This window comes from Anolis carolinensis, chromosome 4 (assembly GCF_035594765.1).
Source record: "Anolis carolinensis isolate JA03-04 chromosome 4, rAnoCar3.1.pri, whole genome shotgun sequence".
Classification (NCBI taxonomy): domain Eukaryota; kingdom Metazoa; phylum Chordata; class Lepidosauria; order Squamata; family Dactyloidae; genus Anolis; species Anolis carolinensis.
The window spans coordinates 190,816,693-190,837,364 of NC_085844.1; the positions used below are offsets into that span (position 1 = coordinate 190,816,693).

General features: G+C 40.3%; 1 protein-coding gene across 4 annotated transcripts in view; it reads right to left on the reverse strand.

Annotated features, from left to right (window-relative positions):
* Nucleotides 1–15,077, reverse strand: part of srpk1 (SRSF protein kinase 1) — a 43,946-nt gene extending 28,869 nt beyond the window's left edge. Inside the window, exons 1-3 of one of the 4 annotated variants that reach the window (XM_008119328.3) lie at nucleotides 14,605–15,077; nucleotides 12,515–12,575; nucleotides 1,040–1,158 (exon numbers count right to left, since the gene is read on the reverse strand). In XM_008119328.3, the coding sequence (XP_008117535.2) occupies nucleotides 1,040–1,158; nucleotides 12,515–12,575; nucleotides 14,605–14,926 (502 nt within the window). In that variant the 5' untranslated portion in view covers nucleotides 14,927–15,077. Of the gene's footprint in view, nucleotides 1–1,039; nucleotides 1,159–4,722; nucleotides 4,909–8,596; nucleotides 8,875–12,514; nucleotides 12,576–14,604 lie in introns of those variants that run through there. The other 3 variants (XM_003226477.4, XM_062978436.1, XM_008119330.3) reach the window with 3 other exon arrangements.
* Between the last annotated feature and the right edge of the window lie 5,595 nt (nucleotides 15,078–20,672).

Consider the following 20,672-nt stretch of genomic DNA (forward strand, 5'->3'; position numbering starts at 1 on the left):
ACTGCAGGAATGTCATCCTAGCAGGAGATCACCTGCCAAGTGTAAGAAGTGAGGGAGACAGGACCATAATGTCTGATGCCATTCAAGTCACCCTTAACAAAAAAGGAAGGAAAATACTGACAGAAGATATTACTTTGGGGGAGGGTTCCGTATTTTACCTATTTCCTAAGCTACCTGTAACTAAAATTGCTTCACAATGCACAAAACAAATATCACTCCAAATAACAGCTTCAGTCAGAAATATCTGAGCTTCCTTCTTGAGGAGAATGTGGAGTAATCTATTCCACGACTCTGACAGACACTATCACAGCAAAAAATAAAATAAAATAAAATAAAATGAATCTCTATTCATCATATCAATATTTTTGACACCTTTAACATTCACAGCTCTATCACTAAACTCTTTATATTGTTTTAGTGGGAAGAAATCCAACCAAATTTGCCACTTTAGCTTTATGTATTAAACTGAACGTCTTCTTAAGATGTACAGTAATTTTCCTTTCTACCACACAATTTCAAATACGTAAGCAATAAGGGGGCGTGCTTTGAATGCAATCTTTTTTTCTGATTACCACATCTGATAGCCACCACCTCTATGACTCACAAAAGCAATACATCAATTCTAATCACTCAGCTGCATGACACACCTACACATTTTTCATGTTAATATTTCACTCTGTGTCCAGCAAAGAAATAGAGCAGTTGAGCATCTTTCAGTCCCTCTGAAGCTAGCCGCTCTGTTTCTATGCTGGACATAAAAATGGTTATTTAATAAATAAAGATACTGAAAAAAGAATATTGAAAAATACATAAACCAAACATATTCCTTCTTCTATTACAAACAGGATTATGTATAATCAGCCAGATTACAAACTGCATAAATGAGCTTCCATTTCCATCTGTAAAATGAATTGACTTAGTAGACTATATAGCTAGAATACCAAAAAGGTTTATAGGTATAATTACTGGTCTCATCTGAGGAAATTAAAGGGGTTTTTTTTGGGGGGGGGGTTGGGGGGGGAAGCCAGACTTCACCAACCTTTACAATAATCATTCGGATCTTCCTGTTCATCATCATCTGATCCACGGATTTCCTCTTCTTGTTCAGGTTGATCATTCTCTGTAATGGTAGCAGGTCCTCGATGTTGAGTTTCAGGCCTGTGAGACATACATTTATAAACCAAGATTTATTGAATGTAAATACTGGAGGGAAGAAAAAAGATGCTAAGACACAATGCTTTTTTTGTATCACATAAATAAAAATCTCAACCATGTTAAATTAGGCAGAACACACTATCTCGCCAAAACCACTCCAGACTCATTATCAATGGGTACAGTGATCTCCATATGTACAGTAAACCTTGCACTCACTCCCTCTGAATGTTGGGCAACATTTCCAGATTAGCTTCTGAAGAAGCATTTTGAAAGCAGTTGACAAAACCAAAAACCATCAGTTGCTTGACTAGCAATGGCATACAGTAGAGTCTCGCTTATCCAACGTAAACGGGCCGGCAAAACGTTGGATAAGCGAATATGTTGGATAATAAGGAGAGATTAATTAAAAGCCTATCAAACATCAAATTAAGTTATGATTTTACAAATTAAGCACCAAAACATCATGTTATACAACAAATTTGACAGAAAAAGTAGTTCAATATGCAGTAATGCTACGCAGTAATTACTGTATTTACGAATTTAGCACCAAAATATCATGATGTATTGAAAATATTGACTACAAAAATGTGTTGGATAATCCAGAACGTTGGATAAGCGAGTGTTGGATAAGTGAGACTCTACTGTATATCGTATGTTTACATCAATGACACCTTCATAGTTTTGAAAACTGTTTGAGGGCAATGAAGGAAAATCCTTGGATTAAGTAGAGATGTCTTACAGAACTTTGGTAATGCAATCTGCTTTATTGTGGATGCAATGTGGATGGGAAATTTTGAGATTCATGCTAATTTTTGTATTGATATCTCCTTTTATAGCATTCTGGCAGAATGGGTGAAAGGTGTAATCAATGCCTTCTTGTAACAAGACAGAATTCCAACTTGCCTAAAGAAAGCAGTTGTTAGGTCATTGTTGGGGAGGGGCATTGTTGGGCAAGATATTGGAGCATAAGGTGGCCTTCCCAGCTTAGTTGGTTCCTGGATGAAATGGCTTATCTAGTGAAACAGCTTTAGTCACCTTGATGAATGACCTATAATAGTAACTGGACTCAAGGAGTGTATCTCTGTTAGTTCTGCTGGACTTCTTTGGCAACTTTTGATACTTTCCTAGTATTCTTCTGGGCCATCTAAACATGATAAGAGTTGGAGACACTATATTAATGGCTCTGTTCCTTCTCGGAGGGACAAATCTGTAAGATGGCACTAGAGGACTCCTGTAATCCTGATTGTTTAGTTGTTTGGTTTCTCAGGGTAGTTTTGTCCAGCACACAATTCAACATCTATATGAAGTTGCTTGGAGATCATCTGGGGTGTGATGTTATCAAGATACAGGTGACACCCAGGTCTACTACTCCATTCAACCTCAATTAGATTCAAGGTTGCCTTGAATCTAATTCAATTCAAAGTGCTGGTTGTGACCTAGAAAACCCTATATGACTCATGTCAGTACTATCTGGCAGATTGCATATGAGCTTGCATGGGCCCTTGAGATCATGAGATGCCCCTTTCTTGGCTCTACCATCGTCACTCACATGGTTGGTGTGTGGAGGCGAGAGGGCCTTCTCAGTGGCTGCACCTACTTTCAAACTCCCACTCAATGTCGGCTGCAATGCTCCACTCCCTGCTTTCCTTCTGTTATCAGGCTAAAACCTTTTTATTCCAACAGGCTGTTAAAATGAACTAGGGATTGCTGTATTGTTTTAATCTTTTTTATTGTAATTTTATCCTTTTTGATGTGTGAATTACTTTAATATCATTTTACTAAATTACATTCTATTTAATTTTTTGTATGTATATAGTTCTGCTTAAACTGTACCCCCCTAAAGTCCCATGTTTAGCAGAAAGGGTTGATATAAATAAATATACTGCTAATAATATCTTTCAATTCAGTCATATCTTTGCAGGTACATATAAATGCTCAAACCTATGGACGTTGAGAGGACAAAACCCATGTTTGGAGCCAACTGAAAATTAGCATTTATGTGGAACATTAGACCATTTGTCCATCTAGCCTAGTGCTGTCAACACTGAGTGACTGCTAATAGTTTCCCAAGGCTTCAGACATAAACATTTCCTAGTCTTACCTAGAGACTGAATCTGGCCCCTTTTTGCATAGAAAACACATGTTCTACAGCTGTTGCAATTTAATAAAAGGCAGTAACTGAAGACATTTTTCCCATTAAAATGTTTGAGCTTATTTAGAAACATATTACAGCCCATTTATGTTGGATAAGTGAGACTCAACTGTACATCAATTCTAAGGCCTGGTGATGGACTATTGTAATCTTAAATGAGACTTGATGCAAATAGAAAACACATAGGAATAAACATGAAGTCATCTAAGTTAAGTAGTATAGCTTTGAAAGCTGCAGGCAGTGAAAATAAAATAAAATACTAATAATTAAATCCCAAACATAGAAACAATCAATATGATCTATCTAAAAACCACACCCATCACAGCAAAACTATTTTTAAAATTACATTGTAAAAACTGGGACACTGAATCACTATTTATTATACAGTACTTCAATTAGACAACACTCTAGGGAATTGACAAACAATTGGATTGCACTGAGCCTCAGTGGTAATGATCTGGCCACCATGCTATTCGAAATGCCAGATAGTCTGCAATCACTAGTCTCTTGCACAAGCACAAAATTTCTGCAGCAAGGAAGTTACCAGAAAGCTTCTCACAACTGTCTTGACCCTTTATCTGAAAGGAGGCAAAATGTTGTATTACTAATGTATATTACAAAAAGGCCAGGGCCCTAAATCTTTCATATTAAGCATTTCAGGACCCAATAACCCAGAAAGTCATTAAACAATCATTTGTCAGACAGTATAATACACTAGAGGTGGGCTGTAAAGATTTGATTGTAACTCAAACACAATACTCTTTTTAGATAGTACTTCTACCATTACATCATTGAATATTTTCAGGATTAACCTTCTAATTGGCTTTTGTCTCACCTTCCTGACCCCCCCCCCCCCCCCCGGCCGTCCTGATGAGTACCAAATTGAATTGCAAAGCATGCATATACTATGCAAATATCTTAGAATTAAGTAATATTTAAAACAAGAATTAATTCAAGTAAAGCATTAATCAACGCACAGAGAAAACATCTGTTCATTTTGTACATTGAAGCAATTCCAAATCCAAGTAAGGGTAAACAAAAGGGTGGTAGTGCAAGAATTCTATAGGGTGCATTTCTATAGAGACAGACAGGTGTTTGAATTGGTACATGACAATAAGGGTATCAAGTACTAATAGAAGCTTTGAATACAGTCTTAGTGCATCCAAAGAAGGACAGTAGCGTTTCAAACATCTGCTATTATTACACCCTATTTTCATTGATATTATTTAGTAATTCTGAAACTGCATATCTGATAAAGATGACATTTTGGGATTGGGTGGGGAAATTTAGTCAAATTGCTTTATTTTCAGGCAGATCTGTATGTTTTTATATATTCACAAAAGTCCTCATTGAGAAAATCCAATTCCCCTAGTTCTTCCCTGACGAAGCTGCAATAAATGAATATAACACCTTACCTGCATGAAGCACGGACTCCCATTGATACAGATATCTCTGAAGGTGGGCCAACTGTTTTCGAAAGAGCCATCAAAAGTCAAATTGCCCACAGGTCCAGGAAACAGGGTACATAAATGGCAAATTGGGTGCTGGCTGTTCCTGAACACAGCAAAGCTTTGTGCAGAAGCAAAAGAAAAGGAATTTCTCTCCACCACCTAGCTGCAGATGCATAGCACTGCATTGCAGGTAAATGGTCTGCAGCATCACTGGAGACATTGGTTTCAGCTAATTTGCTTTCCGCAACATTTAGCCATATTTCGGACTGACCAGATTCTGTGTATTTACCAACTTCCAAAGTCTTTTCAGTCACACTAATGTCTAAACTTCCTTTCCCTAAACTGAGGGGCCAAGAATTTCACATTCAATCAGCCACTTCCTTCAAGACTTCAAAAAACCCAAAAACAAAACCCTGTGTTTGAATACCTTAACATTACAACTGAGCCATAAAAAGATGTTGTAAGTACTGATGATTATTCTAACTCTGCTTTAAATAATTGTATGAATATCGAAGCAGACTTATTTGGTAAATTAAACCAAAGCTTGTCTATCCCAGAAGTTCACAACAAGAACTGAAAAGTTAAGAACCCCAGACATAAATCCCAATACAATTCTGGCCATTATGAGCTACTTCTCTCGTATGACAAGGTATATGCCTAAATGTATACAGTACCAAACAATGAGCTATTAAAAACCAAATACAATAGTGAACTTTCTTAGAAGTAGTGGAAGGATGAGGAGAGGAAAAAATAAGAACAAAGCACATAGCTTAAATCACTGTGACCAGTGGATTCTCTTATAAGCAAACTAATTTGCAATATTCTGGTCAGATATCACAAAGAATACTGTCTTTCTCTCCATGGTATTACTTGTGAAAGTTAAGACAGAAATTCTATGTAAGCAAGTGAATCCTTCTAGTTTCAATTTTTAATTTGCCATTTAACTCAGCCACTATTAAATCCTTCTCTTAAATAGATCTGATTGCAAGAAATAACTGTAGCCTAGTGTGTGAGGCCCCAGACTGAAACCTTTTCATGCTATGTCTAAACAAAAGGAAATAAGCAATGGTTATCAACTTCTATGGTTCTTCAGGTAGGCACAAAATATGGGTAAATGAAGAAAATAACTACAATCATCCCATTACATTTGAAATTTTGTTTTGTGGATTTGCTTATTCACAGATTTGATTAAAATGTTTTCTCTAGATATCCATAAGTCCTCCAGTGAGACTTGATAGTCAACTTCCTTTAGTCATGTTGGAGGACCTGAAGATTTCTAGAGAGAACACCTGTTTAGTAGGACTCTATAATCCAATCTGTGGGTCCCCAGATGTTTTGGCCTTCAACTCCCAGAAATTCTAACAGCTGGTAAACTGGCTGGGATTTCTGAGAGTTGTAGGCCAAAGCACTTGGGGACCCACAGTTTGAGAACCACTGTCAGAGACAAAGCCAGCATAGTGAATTCCATGCACAATATATGCCATCTCCAAAAGAAGGCACGGAATATAACAACCCAGAGCTAACTTTACTAAATTACTACAATGCATGTTTCCACATGTGTAGGGTTATCTTCTTATATACAGGTGAGCTGTATTTTACATTGCTCCAATTTATGACATTTTAACACCCCTGAATAAATATACGCATGAACTCGCAATGCACATCTCTCAGCATGCCTGTAAGTTGAGTCAGGTGTGAATAAGAGGAGAATGCAGTGAGTCTGTTGGGTTATTGGGAGTCTTATTGACTTCTCAAGTTGGAAAAGTTAAGTCCTGATGTAGAATCATAGATTCATAGTTGGAAGAGACCTCGTGGGCCATCCAGTCCAACCCTTTGCCAAGAAGCAGGAAAATCACATTCAAAGCACCCCCGACAGATGGCTATCCAGCCTCTGCTTAAAAGCCTCCAAAGAAGGAGCCTCCACCACACTCCAGGGCAGAGAGTTCCACTGCTGAACAGCTCTCAGTTAGAAAGTTCTTCCTAATCTTCAGGTGGAATCTCCTTTCCTGTAGTTTGAAGCCATTGCGTCCCAGTCTCCAGGGCAGCAGAAAACAAGCTTACACTCTCCTCCCTATGACTTCTCCTCACATATTTATACATCATGTCTCCTTTCAGCCTTCTTTTCTGCAGGCTAAACATGCCCAGCTCTTTAAGCTGCTCCTCATAGGGTTGTTCTCCAGACCCTTGATCATTTTAGTCGCCCTCCTCTAGACACCTTCCAGCTTGTCAACATCCCCCATAAAGTGCGGTGCCTAGAATTGGACCCAGTATTCCAGGTGTGGTCTGACCATGGCAGAATAGAGGGGTAGCATAACTTCCCTGGATCTAGACACTATTATGCAGGCCAAAATCCCATTGACTTTTTTAGCCGCCACATCACATTGTTGGCTCATGTTTAACTTGTTGTCCACAAGGACTCCAAGACCTTTTTCACACCTACTGTTGTGAAGCTAGGCATCCCCAATTCTGTATCTTTGCATTTCATTGTTTCTGAGTAAGTGGAGTATCTTGCATTTGCCCCTATTGAATTTCATTTTGTTGGTTTTGGCCCATCTCTCTATTAAGATTGTTTTGAATTCTGTCTTCTGGAGTATTAGCTATCCCCTCCAATTCAGTGTTGCCTGCAAACTTGATGATCATTGTTTTATGCTTTAAGCCTCTTAAAACTGATGGCAGGTTGAGTAAGTTGGTTAGCTTTGAGGTCACTTTGGCTCCATCAAAATGTATTCCTTAGTCTCAAATGATCTCTTTGGAACTGTGGCTACCCCAACATATATCAGTCTCACTTATACTGTAAACCCAAGAATGCAACCTCAGCTTAAAAAGAGACCTGCCCACATATCTCAGAGTCACCAAGCTGGAATTCAGCAACATTATGATCAAGGCCCTTTCCCAGCATACTGTGACTTTAATCTGTATGCAGTTCTGGTTATGTCCATGTTACCTTGTAAGCCTATCATTATTTGATTAAAAGATATTTTTAACAGTAGCATAGCCATGGGGAAATGTTATAATGGCTATTAACTTTACATTAAACAACCAAATTGAACACAAACTGCTATCACTTTTCTAGAACTGGGCCAAGTGGCAAGGGCTGCATTTTGGGGGCCACACTTGGGGTCTGAAGGCTGCACTTTGTTCACCCTCTATTACAGCAATATGCAAGAGAGTGCCAAATGGTTAAATTTCATTAAAAACAGCAATCAAGTTAAATTTCTTTTCATAAGATGGAATTTTCAACATGCAAGTCTTTCATTGCAAACATTGTGGACCTTTAAATAAGAACTACGTGCTTCCTAAAACCAGATGGCAGTTGTGTGTGTATGAGAGAGAAAGAGAGATATTTTTCATGTGTTAACTTCTAGCACTATGAATTCTCCTGCTTGCCCCTCTAGACTCAAGGAGAAAAAAAAGAGGGAGTATAAGAACAAATATATAGAAGAAGCAATTAGACAGGAGTTTCTTGTCCCTCTCTTAGGTATATTTTTTCCACACTCAATGCAGAATGCCAGTGACAGTGGAAAAAAAGAACAGCAGACATTACCGATAAATAAGTATATGTACGTTAAGGTATTTTACATTTATTAAGAGTTACATAGAGCTGTCTCTACGTGACCAAAATCCAACCCACTTTCAGAGGTAAACGTCACCTGCACTGTTTACACTGTTTTAAATACAAGCCAAAATCATATTCATACAGTTCTTTCAGGTCCCTAGGGGCCAAACATACAGCATAAAGCTGAACACCATTTCTATAATTTGTATAGAAGTTGTAAGAATGGTAAGATATATAAAAAAGTAATACAATAAAAATAAAGAATTGATTCATAGTACCAACCAGTAAAAGGAGAATGAGTGATAATGAGGCAGCAGACTCCTCCACATCACATATCTATCTCTATATCACTGTCTACACCTCTAGTAACTCCCCAGCATCTACCACATAACTGCAGTGCCTAGCTCAACTACAGAACAGGGCGGTGGCTTGCTGGAAGCTGTCAAGGTTTTGCAGTTCTTCTTCCTCTAAAGTCTGGCCAAAGAGTTATACTTCCATAAAGGTGTACACTAAGATGGATCGTATTCAGGAAAATGTCTATAAAATACAATGTACCACTGTGCCAAACTAACTTCTCATTTTCAGGGTTCAGGCAAATGATACCTCACAATGACTTTTAGCTGTTGACACCTCACAATGACTGTATTGTATTAGTTAGGTCATCTAGGAATTATGATTAAGAATTGTTGCATGTTATATGCTTCACATAAGCTTCTGGTTTCTCCAAGACTCTTTGAAAGAAGGAAAGTAACAGTATTCTGTTGCATGGAAAGATACTACAGAGGAATGAAAAAGAACAACAAGTGCACATAGAGGTAGTAGTGCATGATTTGCAGTGTTTTAGTAGGAGGTGGTACCCTATGGCTAATATACACGTGTTCACAGCCAATAAGAAATAAAGGAACATATATTATTTCTATAGCTAACTACTGTACATTATTTTGTTCACCACTTATAAGACTGTACAAAATACAAAACAAATCTAAGTATATAGAGATAGGAAAGAGCAGTGAATTCAGACCAACAAGTGAACACACATATTTTCAAAAATCATTGCCTGTTTGTATCTCATTAGGTTATCTGAAGGTGTATATAGAAAAATACCAATTATGCATAAGCATGAGCATTAATTACTAGAGAACACCCGGCTAAAAGGCAGCGTAAGTCATTTACATGAATCATAGGTTGTAATTCCATGAATACACACATTCTGCCTCTATTGTCATTTATTATAGCTACAGGAACTCCCAAGTTACAAACAAGATAGAAATTCAGCTTAAGAACAAACCTATAGAACCTATGTAAGTCAGAACAGGTCAATTTATAAGTGTAACTCCTGTCAGATATATATACGTCTCACTCTCGTTTGTAATATGAGTCGTTTGTAAGTCAGACGTTTATAAAATTGGGGACTGCTTGAATATCTATAATTAGATATAACTTAACTGCTCAAGTTCTTCTCTTTGCAGATCATCTTTTAACAAAGATCTTGTCTAATGCCACCATGTTTTTGGAACTTGCCAACAACCATTTGACTGGTTATGATAAATATTCTGAGGCATAGATGGCTGCCAAAAGTTGGCTCTTTTCAGAAAACACATGACCTATACTCAAGTGTGTAGGGACAAGCAAATTAGAAATATTCTATATATGGTTTTGCATGTTTATGGACAAGCCTGCATTACTTATTTAGACCTTTCTATGGACTTCCTCATCACTGCACTCGAGAAGGTTTTCAATAAATCGACAACTCTATATATGTATTAACAATGGTCACTGCTCAAAAAAAAATTCCATAAAAGGAAGCAGCTTTCTCAGGGTAAGTTTGTGCTAATTATGAACAAAAGATCATTTCCATCAACTCTAGACAAGTGTCATCTTTCCCAACACAAACAGCAACTCTGGTAAAAAAAGACCAACCTGGGCAGTTAATGGATGGGGAGAACTGGATAGGGTATGAGGATGCAATGTTAAGACTCCAGTTTACTAGAACGGCATACCATACATATGCCAAGACGAAGAAGAAATGGGGCTCCATCATACCTTATAGGATTTCATAATGCAGGGAACAGTATGTAGTAAGACTTCTAAAATCATAATGGTACAGCACAACTCAGATTGTTGTTTTGTTATTCTGTGTAAAAGGACAACTCTAGCTATCTTAAGATTCTAAAACTGCTTGGTATTACCATCACAGATATGAAGATGTAAAATAACACATGGTCAACATAGCTTTTGCTGAAATGACAGTAAACTGTTGTGTTGACATTTAGACAAGAATTGGGACATTTTTACTCTTCTAATAACATGATTCAAAAGTATCATTCCCAGAAAGTTGTGCCTATCTTATTTTGTCTGAGAAAGTCACTCAACTCAACCTACTATATCAATTTCAAAATATTTTTGCAGTGTATAATTAACTAAATTTGCATTCCTGTAGGGCAGGTATGGACAATCTGAAAAGTCTGGGGGCCATTTTCTATTCTGCATCCAACTTACTATTGGGATCATGAAAGTTCTAACGTTGGTGCAAATTTTGAAGAGGGAGGTGGAAGAGGAAATACTAAAAAAAAAGGAATAAAAAAATGGAAAGTCACTTTGTTACTATACATTATCTATAACTTGGTTTGGGGTAAAAATACCATGTTTTAATAGTTCCTACACCATTCTAAAAGAAAATTTCCCATAATCTATTTCCAAATTTTCCAAAGAAACATTTTTTTAAAGCCACTGTAAATTTTCAGTTTTTCCTCAGGCCTTCATATATGTAGGCATGACCAGTCTCTTTCACAAAAATTGGTAAGGGGGCTGAAGCAAGATGCAGGTTCATCTCTTGTTGTAAAGAGATGAAGGCTTCCAGAGATGTAATCTCATTTTCAAGGCCCCATAACTAAAGGGCTGCAACAATGAGCCAAGCAAAAAAACCAGGTTCTTTAAACAGATATAACAAGAAAATACAAACTTTACTTATCTGCCCTAGAAGTTAATTGTAAGCAACAATCAATCTGAAGATTTCTCAGCACTAGCCATCACAAAAAAGAACAACTAAAATGGAGCCACATTCCAGCCAGTGGAAGAAGTGATCCTATTGTGTACTTGCTCCATTACTCCATTAGAAAGGATGAATAGGACTAGACTATCAGTTCAGTCAACAGAGACCAATCCCAAAAGCAACTACCAGAGTAACAAAAATACTTTGTATTCAAATCAAGGGCAAGATGTCTTTTTCAGAGATAGATGGATTCTCTTTTGTCTTTCACTTTTGAATAGTCTGGATCCAACTGTGTAGATCTGCTGGTGGAATAAGACAAGGGATCCAGCAAGGAACAGTACCTTCCCACTCCTATGTAGTCACCATAAATCCTCAATACCTGCTCTAGAGAGTTGGAAAGAAAGATAATGTCTTGTTGGGAAAATGGGAGGAATCTAATGGCTATTGCTTTCAGTGGAGCTACTAAAGAGGGCTGCAGGTTTCATTAAGCAAACAAAGGGTGTGCTATATTGTGCTAACAGGAACATACTTGTGTTTAGAAATTATTCCAAATAAGGAACTGTCAGTCACTGCAAATACTATATTTTTAGCTACCAACAATTAGGTCAATGGTGAGTTAGCAATATTATTTGGATATGGACAGGATATTAAGGTGATTTGGGCAAATAATAAAAACTAACATTCAAAAAAAATCAAAATTTTACAAATAAAAATTGTGGAGTACTTTATTGTCAAATCTGTGTGTTAGTTCCTGTAAGAGGCTGTAAAAAGAACGGATAGTATGTACTGAAATATTTAAAGTAATTTCTTCTTCAGGGAGGTGCTTGTGGTCTTTTCAATTATATTCTGTTATAGAGAAACCATGCCTATTGTTTATATATTAGCTTTATTTTCCAACAAAGGTAGTCCAGATCCTGATGCACAAGCTAATATTTACAAATGTTTGAGAAATAAGTTGCACAACTCTCTTATTATGACGGAAGATAAATCATACAGTTTGACCCCACTTTAACTGCCATGGCTCAATGCTATGGATTCATGGGAGTTGTACTTTTAGCCAAAGAGTATTATTGTCTCCTCAAACTACAAATCCCTGGATCCCACAACAATGAACCATGGCAGTACATATAAAAAAGACCTCCCATTACTTCAGACTGTACCATCTTGTCCTGGTTTAAAAAGAAGGTGGGGAAAGTGGTTACACTTACTTTCTTTGGGCCTTTTCTTTCTTGGCTTTGGTCCTCTTCTTCCGGGCTTGCAAAGCTAGAACTGGAAAGACATGGAAGAATAAAAGAGTCAAGAAATCTCAACTGAGGAAAGAGAAAGAATAATTAAACTCATCAGAGTTACTCTGCTTTAAGAGTAGCCCTTTCTTCCCATTGATGCTACATGAAGTCAGACAAACCAAATGGAGACATGCACACTTGTTACCAGAATCTTTAAATCTCACTGAATAGAAGGTGGACATCCCTCATCCAGAATTCCAAAATAATCTAAAATAAATCCATATGGGTGGCTGAGATACCGACGTCTTTGAATGCATCTACGCCAGTGGTTCCCAACCAATGATCCCCAAGAACTAAAATATGGTCCACGGCCTCATCGTTACTACACCATTGCAACGAGAGCAGCTGGTCTCACGAAACCCTTATATTGCTGAGGTAAAGGGGATGTTGGAAAGGGAGAGGCTGTCTACCCACGAATGGCACAACAAGCCTCCTGACTGTTGCTTCTCCTCCTCCTCCCCTTCCCTTAAGCACATCCATTCCATGTGGCGCCTTAGTGTCTTTGTTTTTAGGCCTTTTCCTGGGGTTATTTGAGGAGCTGATTCAGAAAATTGCATTGGATAATCACATCAGCTCTAGATTGTTAAATATGGTTTTCTGTGGCGAGCAGATGACGACTACTGGGTGGCATTGGTTGTGTATCAGAATTGGAGTTTATATGGTCTATCCAATGCAATTTTCTGAATCAGCTCCCCAAATAACCAAACCAAATCTAAAGTTGACCCAAAACTGATTTGTAACCCTTTTGGTACTAATGTTGGAGAGTGATCCCTGGTCAAAGTGGTCCCTGGTCAAAATAAGGTTGGGAACCACTGATCTACGCTATAGGGTTAATTTATTATTTATTTACTGTACTTATATCCTGCCTTTCTCACCCTCAAAGGGGGACTCAGGGCGGTTTACAACCTATCGCAGTAATTCAATACCAGTTTCAGACAACAATATCAGTAAAACACAATATTATAAAACTGTAAAAACATATAAATATCAACTGAAACAGTCTTTCAAACGATTAAAACACATCAAAAGTCTAACATTAACTCAGCTTTGTAAACACTGAACCAATCGCTCTGCTGTTCTTCCGTCATACTTACGGGTCATATTAATCCCTAAAGGCTTTCTTAAATAGCCAGGTCTTAAGATTCTTCCTGAAGCTTACGTGTAAGGGGGTTGTTCTGATGTCACTGGGGAGGGACATGAGAGCAGTTTGACATCATTTATTTATTTTATTTATTTATTTACATCATTTCTATTCTGGTATCATGGTAATTGCCATGGTTCAATGCTATGGAATCCTGGGATTTGTAGTTTGGTGAGCATCAGCATTCTATGGCCCTGTAAAACTACAAAATTATGTAACATTCAGCCATGGTTGTGAAGTGGTGTCAGTCTATATTAATCCCACAGTATACACCAACTTTGCTTTATGCACGAAAATATTGCATAAAATTACCTTCAGGCTCTTTATGTGAAAACATAATTGAATTTCGCATTTAAATCTGACTCATCTCCAATCATCTCCATTATGCATGCATGTATGTACGTATGTATGTACAAATGTAGGTATTCCAAAACCCACCCAATCGAATCCGACAAATCAATAAAACAAAACAAAATCTGAGCGAGCTCATTATGTATATACAGAAATGAGGGTACTGTATTTCAAAATCCACGAATAAAATAAAACAAAACCAGAAATTCAAAATCCTTCTGGTTCCCAGCGTTTCAGATAAAAGGATAAGTAATAATAGCCTACGTGGAAGCCTGCTATTATGCCACCCTCTCGAGGATCTACGCAAAGCCTCAGGTGCCCGAAAGGCAGGCCTAAAACTGTTAACTCCCAGTCAGAGCTCTGAAGAAAAGGACACGGAAAAGAAAACGGAAAACCCGTCCGTGTGATTACTGGCTCGAGGGAAACGGAAACCAGCTCCGAAGGGGGTGAAGCCCCAACCTGGGAAGAGGGAGGCCAGGGAAGGGCGCCTCCGCACCCGGAGAACCTCGCCAAGACTCACCTTTCCGCTCCATGGCGGCCAGTGATGGAGGTCCCCCGGTCCCCCCTTCGCGCGTGCGCTCTAAAGACGCTCCTTGCGCCTGCGCAGGGAGAGGGCGGGCCGGCCGGCGCGTGCGCAAGGCCGGGATCTTCGCGCGCCGCTGCGCGCGCCACCAAATCTCCTCGCCGCGGTTGCTGTCACTTCCTTCCGAGCTGGGGCTGCTAGGGAGGAGGGGCCCTCTCCATGGCTCTTCCGAGCGGCTGCGGCACCGCCCTCTGCTCTGCATGAAGGCCAGGAGGTGGATCCACGCGTCGGGCGCCTCCCCCGACTCCCCTTGGCCCATGGGCGGAGCGCATGCGCTGTCTGCCTCGGCCCGACGGGCTCTCCCCGCTCGAGGCGAAGCCGGGGTTTGGTGGGGCCGCGCGGGCAGGGAAACGTCAAAACTGGGGTGACGTCTTGTGCCGCCGCCGGGATTGTGACGTCCTCGCCGCTTGTTCTGGCTGCGGGCGAGTTTAGAAGCCTCTCGGGCCATTTGGGGCTGGCTGGGCGCCTGAACGCCTACGAGGAAATGGGCCCTGCTTCAATGCATTACTCTCGGTTGTGGGCGTCCCGAGGCAGCAGGAGGCGCAGGGATTCGGAACAAACTAAGCTAACCCTGGATACCCCCACACTGCACAATTAGCACAGTTTGACACCTCTTTAACTGCCTCTATTGACTGCTATGGAGTTCTGGGATGTATAGTTTAGGGAGGCACCAGCAGAGAAGGCTTTGTGAACCATTGTTCTTATTCCATTGTATTGAGGCATGGCACTTTAAGTGGTTCCAAACTGCATTAATTCAACCGTGTACCCAGAAGCCCACAAAGAGGCATAACTGAAGTTACAGCAGACCGAGGCTGTAGGCATGGACAAACTTCGGCCTTCCAGGCGCTTAGGACTTCAACTCCTGCAGTCCCAATTGCGGGAATTGACGTCCAAAACACATGGAGGGCTAAAGTTTGCCCATGCCTGAGCTACACTGTACAACTAATGCAGTTTGGTACTGCTGTAACTGCCATGGCTCAGTGCAATGGGATCATGAGAGATCTCTAGCCTTCTCTACCAAAGAGGGCCAGTGCCTCACATTACAGCAGTGCTTCTCAATCTGGGGTCGCCAGATGTTTTTAGCCTTCAATTCCCAGAAATCCTAACAGCTGGTAAACTGGCTGGGATTTCTGGGAGTTGCAGGCCAAAACATCGGGGACCCCAGGTTGAGAACCACTGCATTACAGATTTTATAGCATCGAACCCTGGTAGTTAAAATACTGTAGTATCATAGAATTAATCACATTGCATTAATTCTGTAGTGTGGATAGATCTTGAGTGTCCCTTATCTAGAATGCTTGGGACAGAGGTATTTTGGATTTCAGATTTGTTGGGACTTTGGAATACCCATGTTTGCATATATGTACATAATAACATGTCTCGGGACCCAATTCTAAACATTAAATTCTATTTGTTACACTTTATCATGTTCAGTACAGCCACAGGGTCCCCCCTCCCCCATCCCAAGTTGCTCTTTCATTAACTTTGCACTTAAGCCAAGTACCTTTTCCCTTCTGTTTACAAAACTCATTTGCTGCACTCTACCTAGTTTGTTTTTATGACTCTTACCCTAGGTGTCTAAACCATGTCCTACTATGGTCACCATTTTAATTTTAATTTTATGATGATAATTGTGTAAATTTTATATTGTGTTGCATTTCTTTGTTGATGTGTTTTATCTTGCTTATTGTATTACCTAGGCATGGCCCCATGTAAGTCGCCCCGAGTCCCTTCACGGAGATGGCGGGATACAAAAACAAAGTTGTTGTTATTATTATTATTATGTTTTCATATATAGCCTATACACAGCCTGAAAGTAATTTTATACATAATGTTTTGAATATTTTTTATGCATGAAACAAAATTGGGGCACATTAAACCATCAGAAAGCAAAGGTGTTGGCATCTCAGCCATAGGGATGGTTTTGGAAATGGGAATTTCAGTTAAGGGATATTCAACCAGTAGTGAGAGAGTCTGGATGATGTGTTTTAGGGACAACTGCTGTGTTGATGTCGCTCAGATTTTGTTTCAGAATGATGCTTTTCAGTCCATAAACCAAAATTGGGGAATTTGTTCTCCAGATGATGCACTTGAAGTCCCATCACTCTTGGCATAGCCAAAGATGAGGAATTACAGAAATCACAGCCTAACATCTACAGGACAACATACTGTGTTTCAGACTGGAGTTTATATGACCTTCATCTGTTGAGTTGAAGTTCATATATTGAGCATGAATTTGAATTTTATGTATGCTACCAAAATGAAGCATTATTTTAGTGAATATATAGTTTTCATTTGAAAATAGAAATAAACACTGGATACCACCTGCTCTGTCTATTTTCAAAAACAATTAACATAGGTACAAATATGTAAGATACCAACATAAGCTTTGCAACATCAGCCTAGCTCTGCTTATGCAACTATGTACACAGAGATGGTGAAAAGATTCTGGATTCTGCATCTGTGCAATCAGCCATCCACAGCTTGATTTTTAAAAAAGCAAAAAAGCAAACATTGATTTTGCCATTTTATATTAAAATGTTACTACTACCATTGTATATTAGACAGGATTTCGGTATCTACAGGCTACTTGAAACAAAACTCCAAATGTTATTAAGGGTTGTTTTGGGTCTTGACCAAGAGAGAAAAGTGGGGAATAAATTGTGTGTTCTATGATTAAACTATTAGAGATCTGGATTTAAGGAGCAAACACACCAATGGCTTGAAAAAAGCAAACGTAAGCTTTATTGTAAGAACGCCATTCTAAGAGAGGAAGTTTACTCAGCAAATCTAATTTAACCTAGATACATCTTGGAAGGTTGAGAGAAGACTCATGGAAAGAAGAGGTGGAGAAACTGAGTATCGGTTAGGGGTTCAAATACTTATGCAAAAGAGGGAGGACTCTTCGAGTCATTTAAACTCTCTAACCCTATTATTACTGCCCACTATGAGGCATTCTTCACTCTTCAGTGCTAAACATTTCCAACATAGATTATTATTTATCATATCAGAAGCGACTTGAGAACATGCTGCAAGTCGCTTCTGGTGTGAGAGAATTGACTGTCTACAGAGATGTTGCCCAGAGAATGCCGGGGAAGGAGGGCTTCTCTCATATCCCACAAGCTAGAGCTGACAGACGAACTCACACCGTTTTGCGAATTCGAACTGGCAACCTTCAGGTCAGCAGTTCAGCTGGCACAAGGGTTTACCAATTGCGCCACTGCAGCTCCCTTCCAACATAGATGATGATGATGATAGGCCCACTGTACTGACAATGGATCTAATAAAAATGTGAAAACCAGCAAATAATTTTATTTCTTACCTGCCTCCTCGTGGCTTGAGGCGGGTTACAGCATAGTTAAAACTCATAAACATTGTAAAAATAGCACAAATGCACTTATTAAAATGTATTCCTGTAAAAGATACATATTAAAACTTATTTATATAAAAGGCATATTAAAATACACAAAACAGATTAAACAAAGGACACACAATCTAAATTAATGTTTTCATCCAGGTTGAGTGACAGCAACAAAAAATATTTGTCATAATATACCAGATGCTTAATTCTTATATGCAAAAATAATATCCCATGGGAGTAGAATAAGCACAAAGACTGCAAGAAAAAGTTGCACCACCTAGTTGAAGATTTGGCAGAGAAGCCACAAATGTGGTCTTGGATTTCCCAGGGTGCACCAAACTTATTTGGCCTACTGCCCCCTTCCCAGAAAAAATATGACTCAGTGCCCCCTGGAAAGGGGGATGTGGCTTAGAGGGGTGGGCGTGGCTCCTGCTCAAGAGGGCGGGGCTGAGCCTCTCCCCTAGTCCAAGATGCTGCCCACAAATGGGCAGCCAGGACTGGGATGGGCAGAGTTACGAGCTCTGGGGCAGGGTTGAGCTTCTATCCCTGTTCTGCGGTGCCTGCCAGGACACAGGGGGCGGGGCTAGAGGAGGGGGCAGGGCCTCTTCCCAAGTGCCTGATGCAGCTGAACTTCTATACCCCACCCCTGTGTTCTAACAAGCGCCTCAGGGGAGGTATAGATTCTCAGCCCTGTCTTGGGCTCTTGGGAAGAGGCCCCGCCACCGCCCCCAGCCCCACCCTCACCCTTTAGTCCTAAAAGCCCTCAGGAGAGGTATAGAGGCTCAACCCTGTCTCGGGCTCTTGGAAGGAGGCCCCCGCCCCCTTCCCTAGCTCCGCCCTCTGTGTTCCAACAAGCGCCTCAGGAGAGGTATAGAGGCTCAGCCCTGTCTCGGGCTCTTGGGAAGAAGCCATGCCCACTCCTCTAGCTCTGCCCGTGTGTCCTAACAGGCACCTCAGGGGCTCAGCCCTGTCTCCGGCACTTGGGAAGAGACTCTGCCCCTCCCCTATGTCCTAATAGGTACCATCACCGCCCCCCTGGATCACTCCAGCGCCCACTGGGGGGCGGTAGCACCCACTTTGGGAATCACTGGTTTACACTGTAGACCAGTGGTTCTCAACCTGTGGTCCATGGACCACCATTGGTCTGCAAGAACTAAAATATGGTCTGTGGCCTCACTGATACTATACTGTTGCAACAAGAGCGATTTGTTTCGCGAAACCCTCTTATAGTGCTGAGGCTGATTAAATACATTTTTTTGTGGGTGAGAAGATGGTGACTACTGGATGGCATACATTCTGTATAAGAAACTAGAGCTGATGTGGTCTATCCAATATAGTTTTCTGAATCAGCACCCCAAATAACCAAACCTAATCTAAAGTTGCCGAAAAACTTATTCGCAACCCTTTTGGTACTAATTTTGGAGAGTGGTCCCTGGTCAAAAAAAGGTTGGGAAACACTAATGTAGAATGAATTGCAGTTTGGCACCACTTCAACTGCTGTGGCGTCATGGGAGCTCTAGTTTGACAAGGCCTTTAATAGCTTCTCTGAGTTCATTTAGTTTAGGAGAGATGACAACTGGTGGGTTTAAAGTTCTGGCGCCATGTTGATTTTCACCTTTACTCTGCTGAAGTTGGTTTTCCCATTCTGAATTAGCTTCTGTGCTATCTGGTCTGGAGTTATATTTACATGTGCGCAGTTGACCAGAAGGTTACTATCCAGGAGCCTCAACAATTGCCAGGCTCTTCGGCTACCCTTGGACATATCATGATTCTCAAGCGGCTCTATCCAGCTGTCTTTCTTAGCATTACTATGGCTTTAGATAATTTTTGGCCTGCTGCTATAGTCTCATTGTTGTATGGATTCTCTTGAAATAATCTGAGATATTCCTGTAGCTGGGTTAGTTATTTTTCATTTAGGCCTGGTAGGTTGCTGTGGTGTTCTGGGCAGCTAAGCCAAGAAATCCCAGTTGGATGGCCCCCCATGAAGGTCTGCCTCCAGGGGCAAACCAGGAATGGGCAACTTGGAAGTCTCTGAACAGACTCAGAAGTGGAGTGGGGCGATCAAAAGACAACCTGGCAAGATGGCACTACCTAAAAGAATCCTCCACCTTGTGCGACTGTGGAGCAGAACAGACAACTCTGCACCTGTATGCTTATCTGCAGTGTCTTGCCTCAGGTACAGAGGAAGAATTGCTTGATGCTACAGACAAATGCGATCGCTGTTGCCCGTTTTTGGTCAAAAGATATTTAGCCACTTGTGCTCCTTCTATTTTTTATCAGTTTTATACTAATTTATGCAACGGTTTTGATACCAAATGAATAAATAAACAACGTCTTTAGCCTCCTCTGCCAAAAAGTGTGAATGCCTTGCCAAACTACAACTTCCAGGATTCCATGCCTTTGGGGCTGTGCAGTTAAAAGTGGTGTCAAACCTCATTCGAGAGGCGCATAAACCAGCTGGAGCTGTCACGAAAAAAACCTCATCCTTCCTGCCCTCAAGCTCCGCCTTCTTTTTCTTTTTTTCTTCTCGCCGCCTTCCGACTCTCGCGAGACCTTCCCGCTCCCCCGCGGAATCCAGAGCAGCTCCAGCTATGTTCCATATTGGGGCATCTCGCTGGGAGGTTTTTTTTTTCGTCCGGGAAGT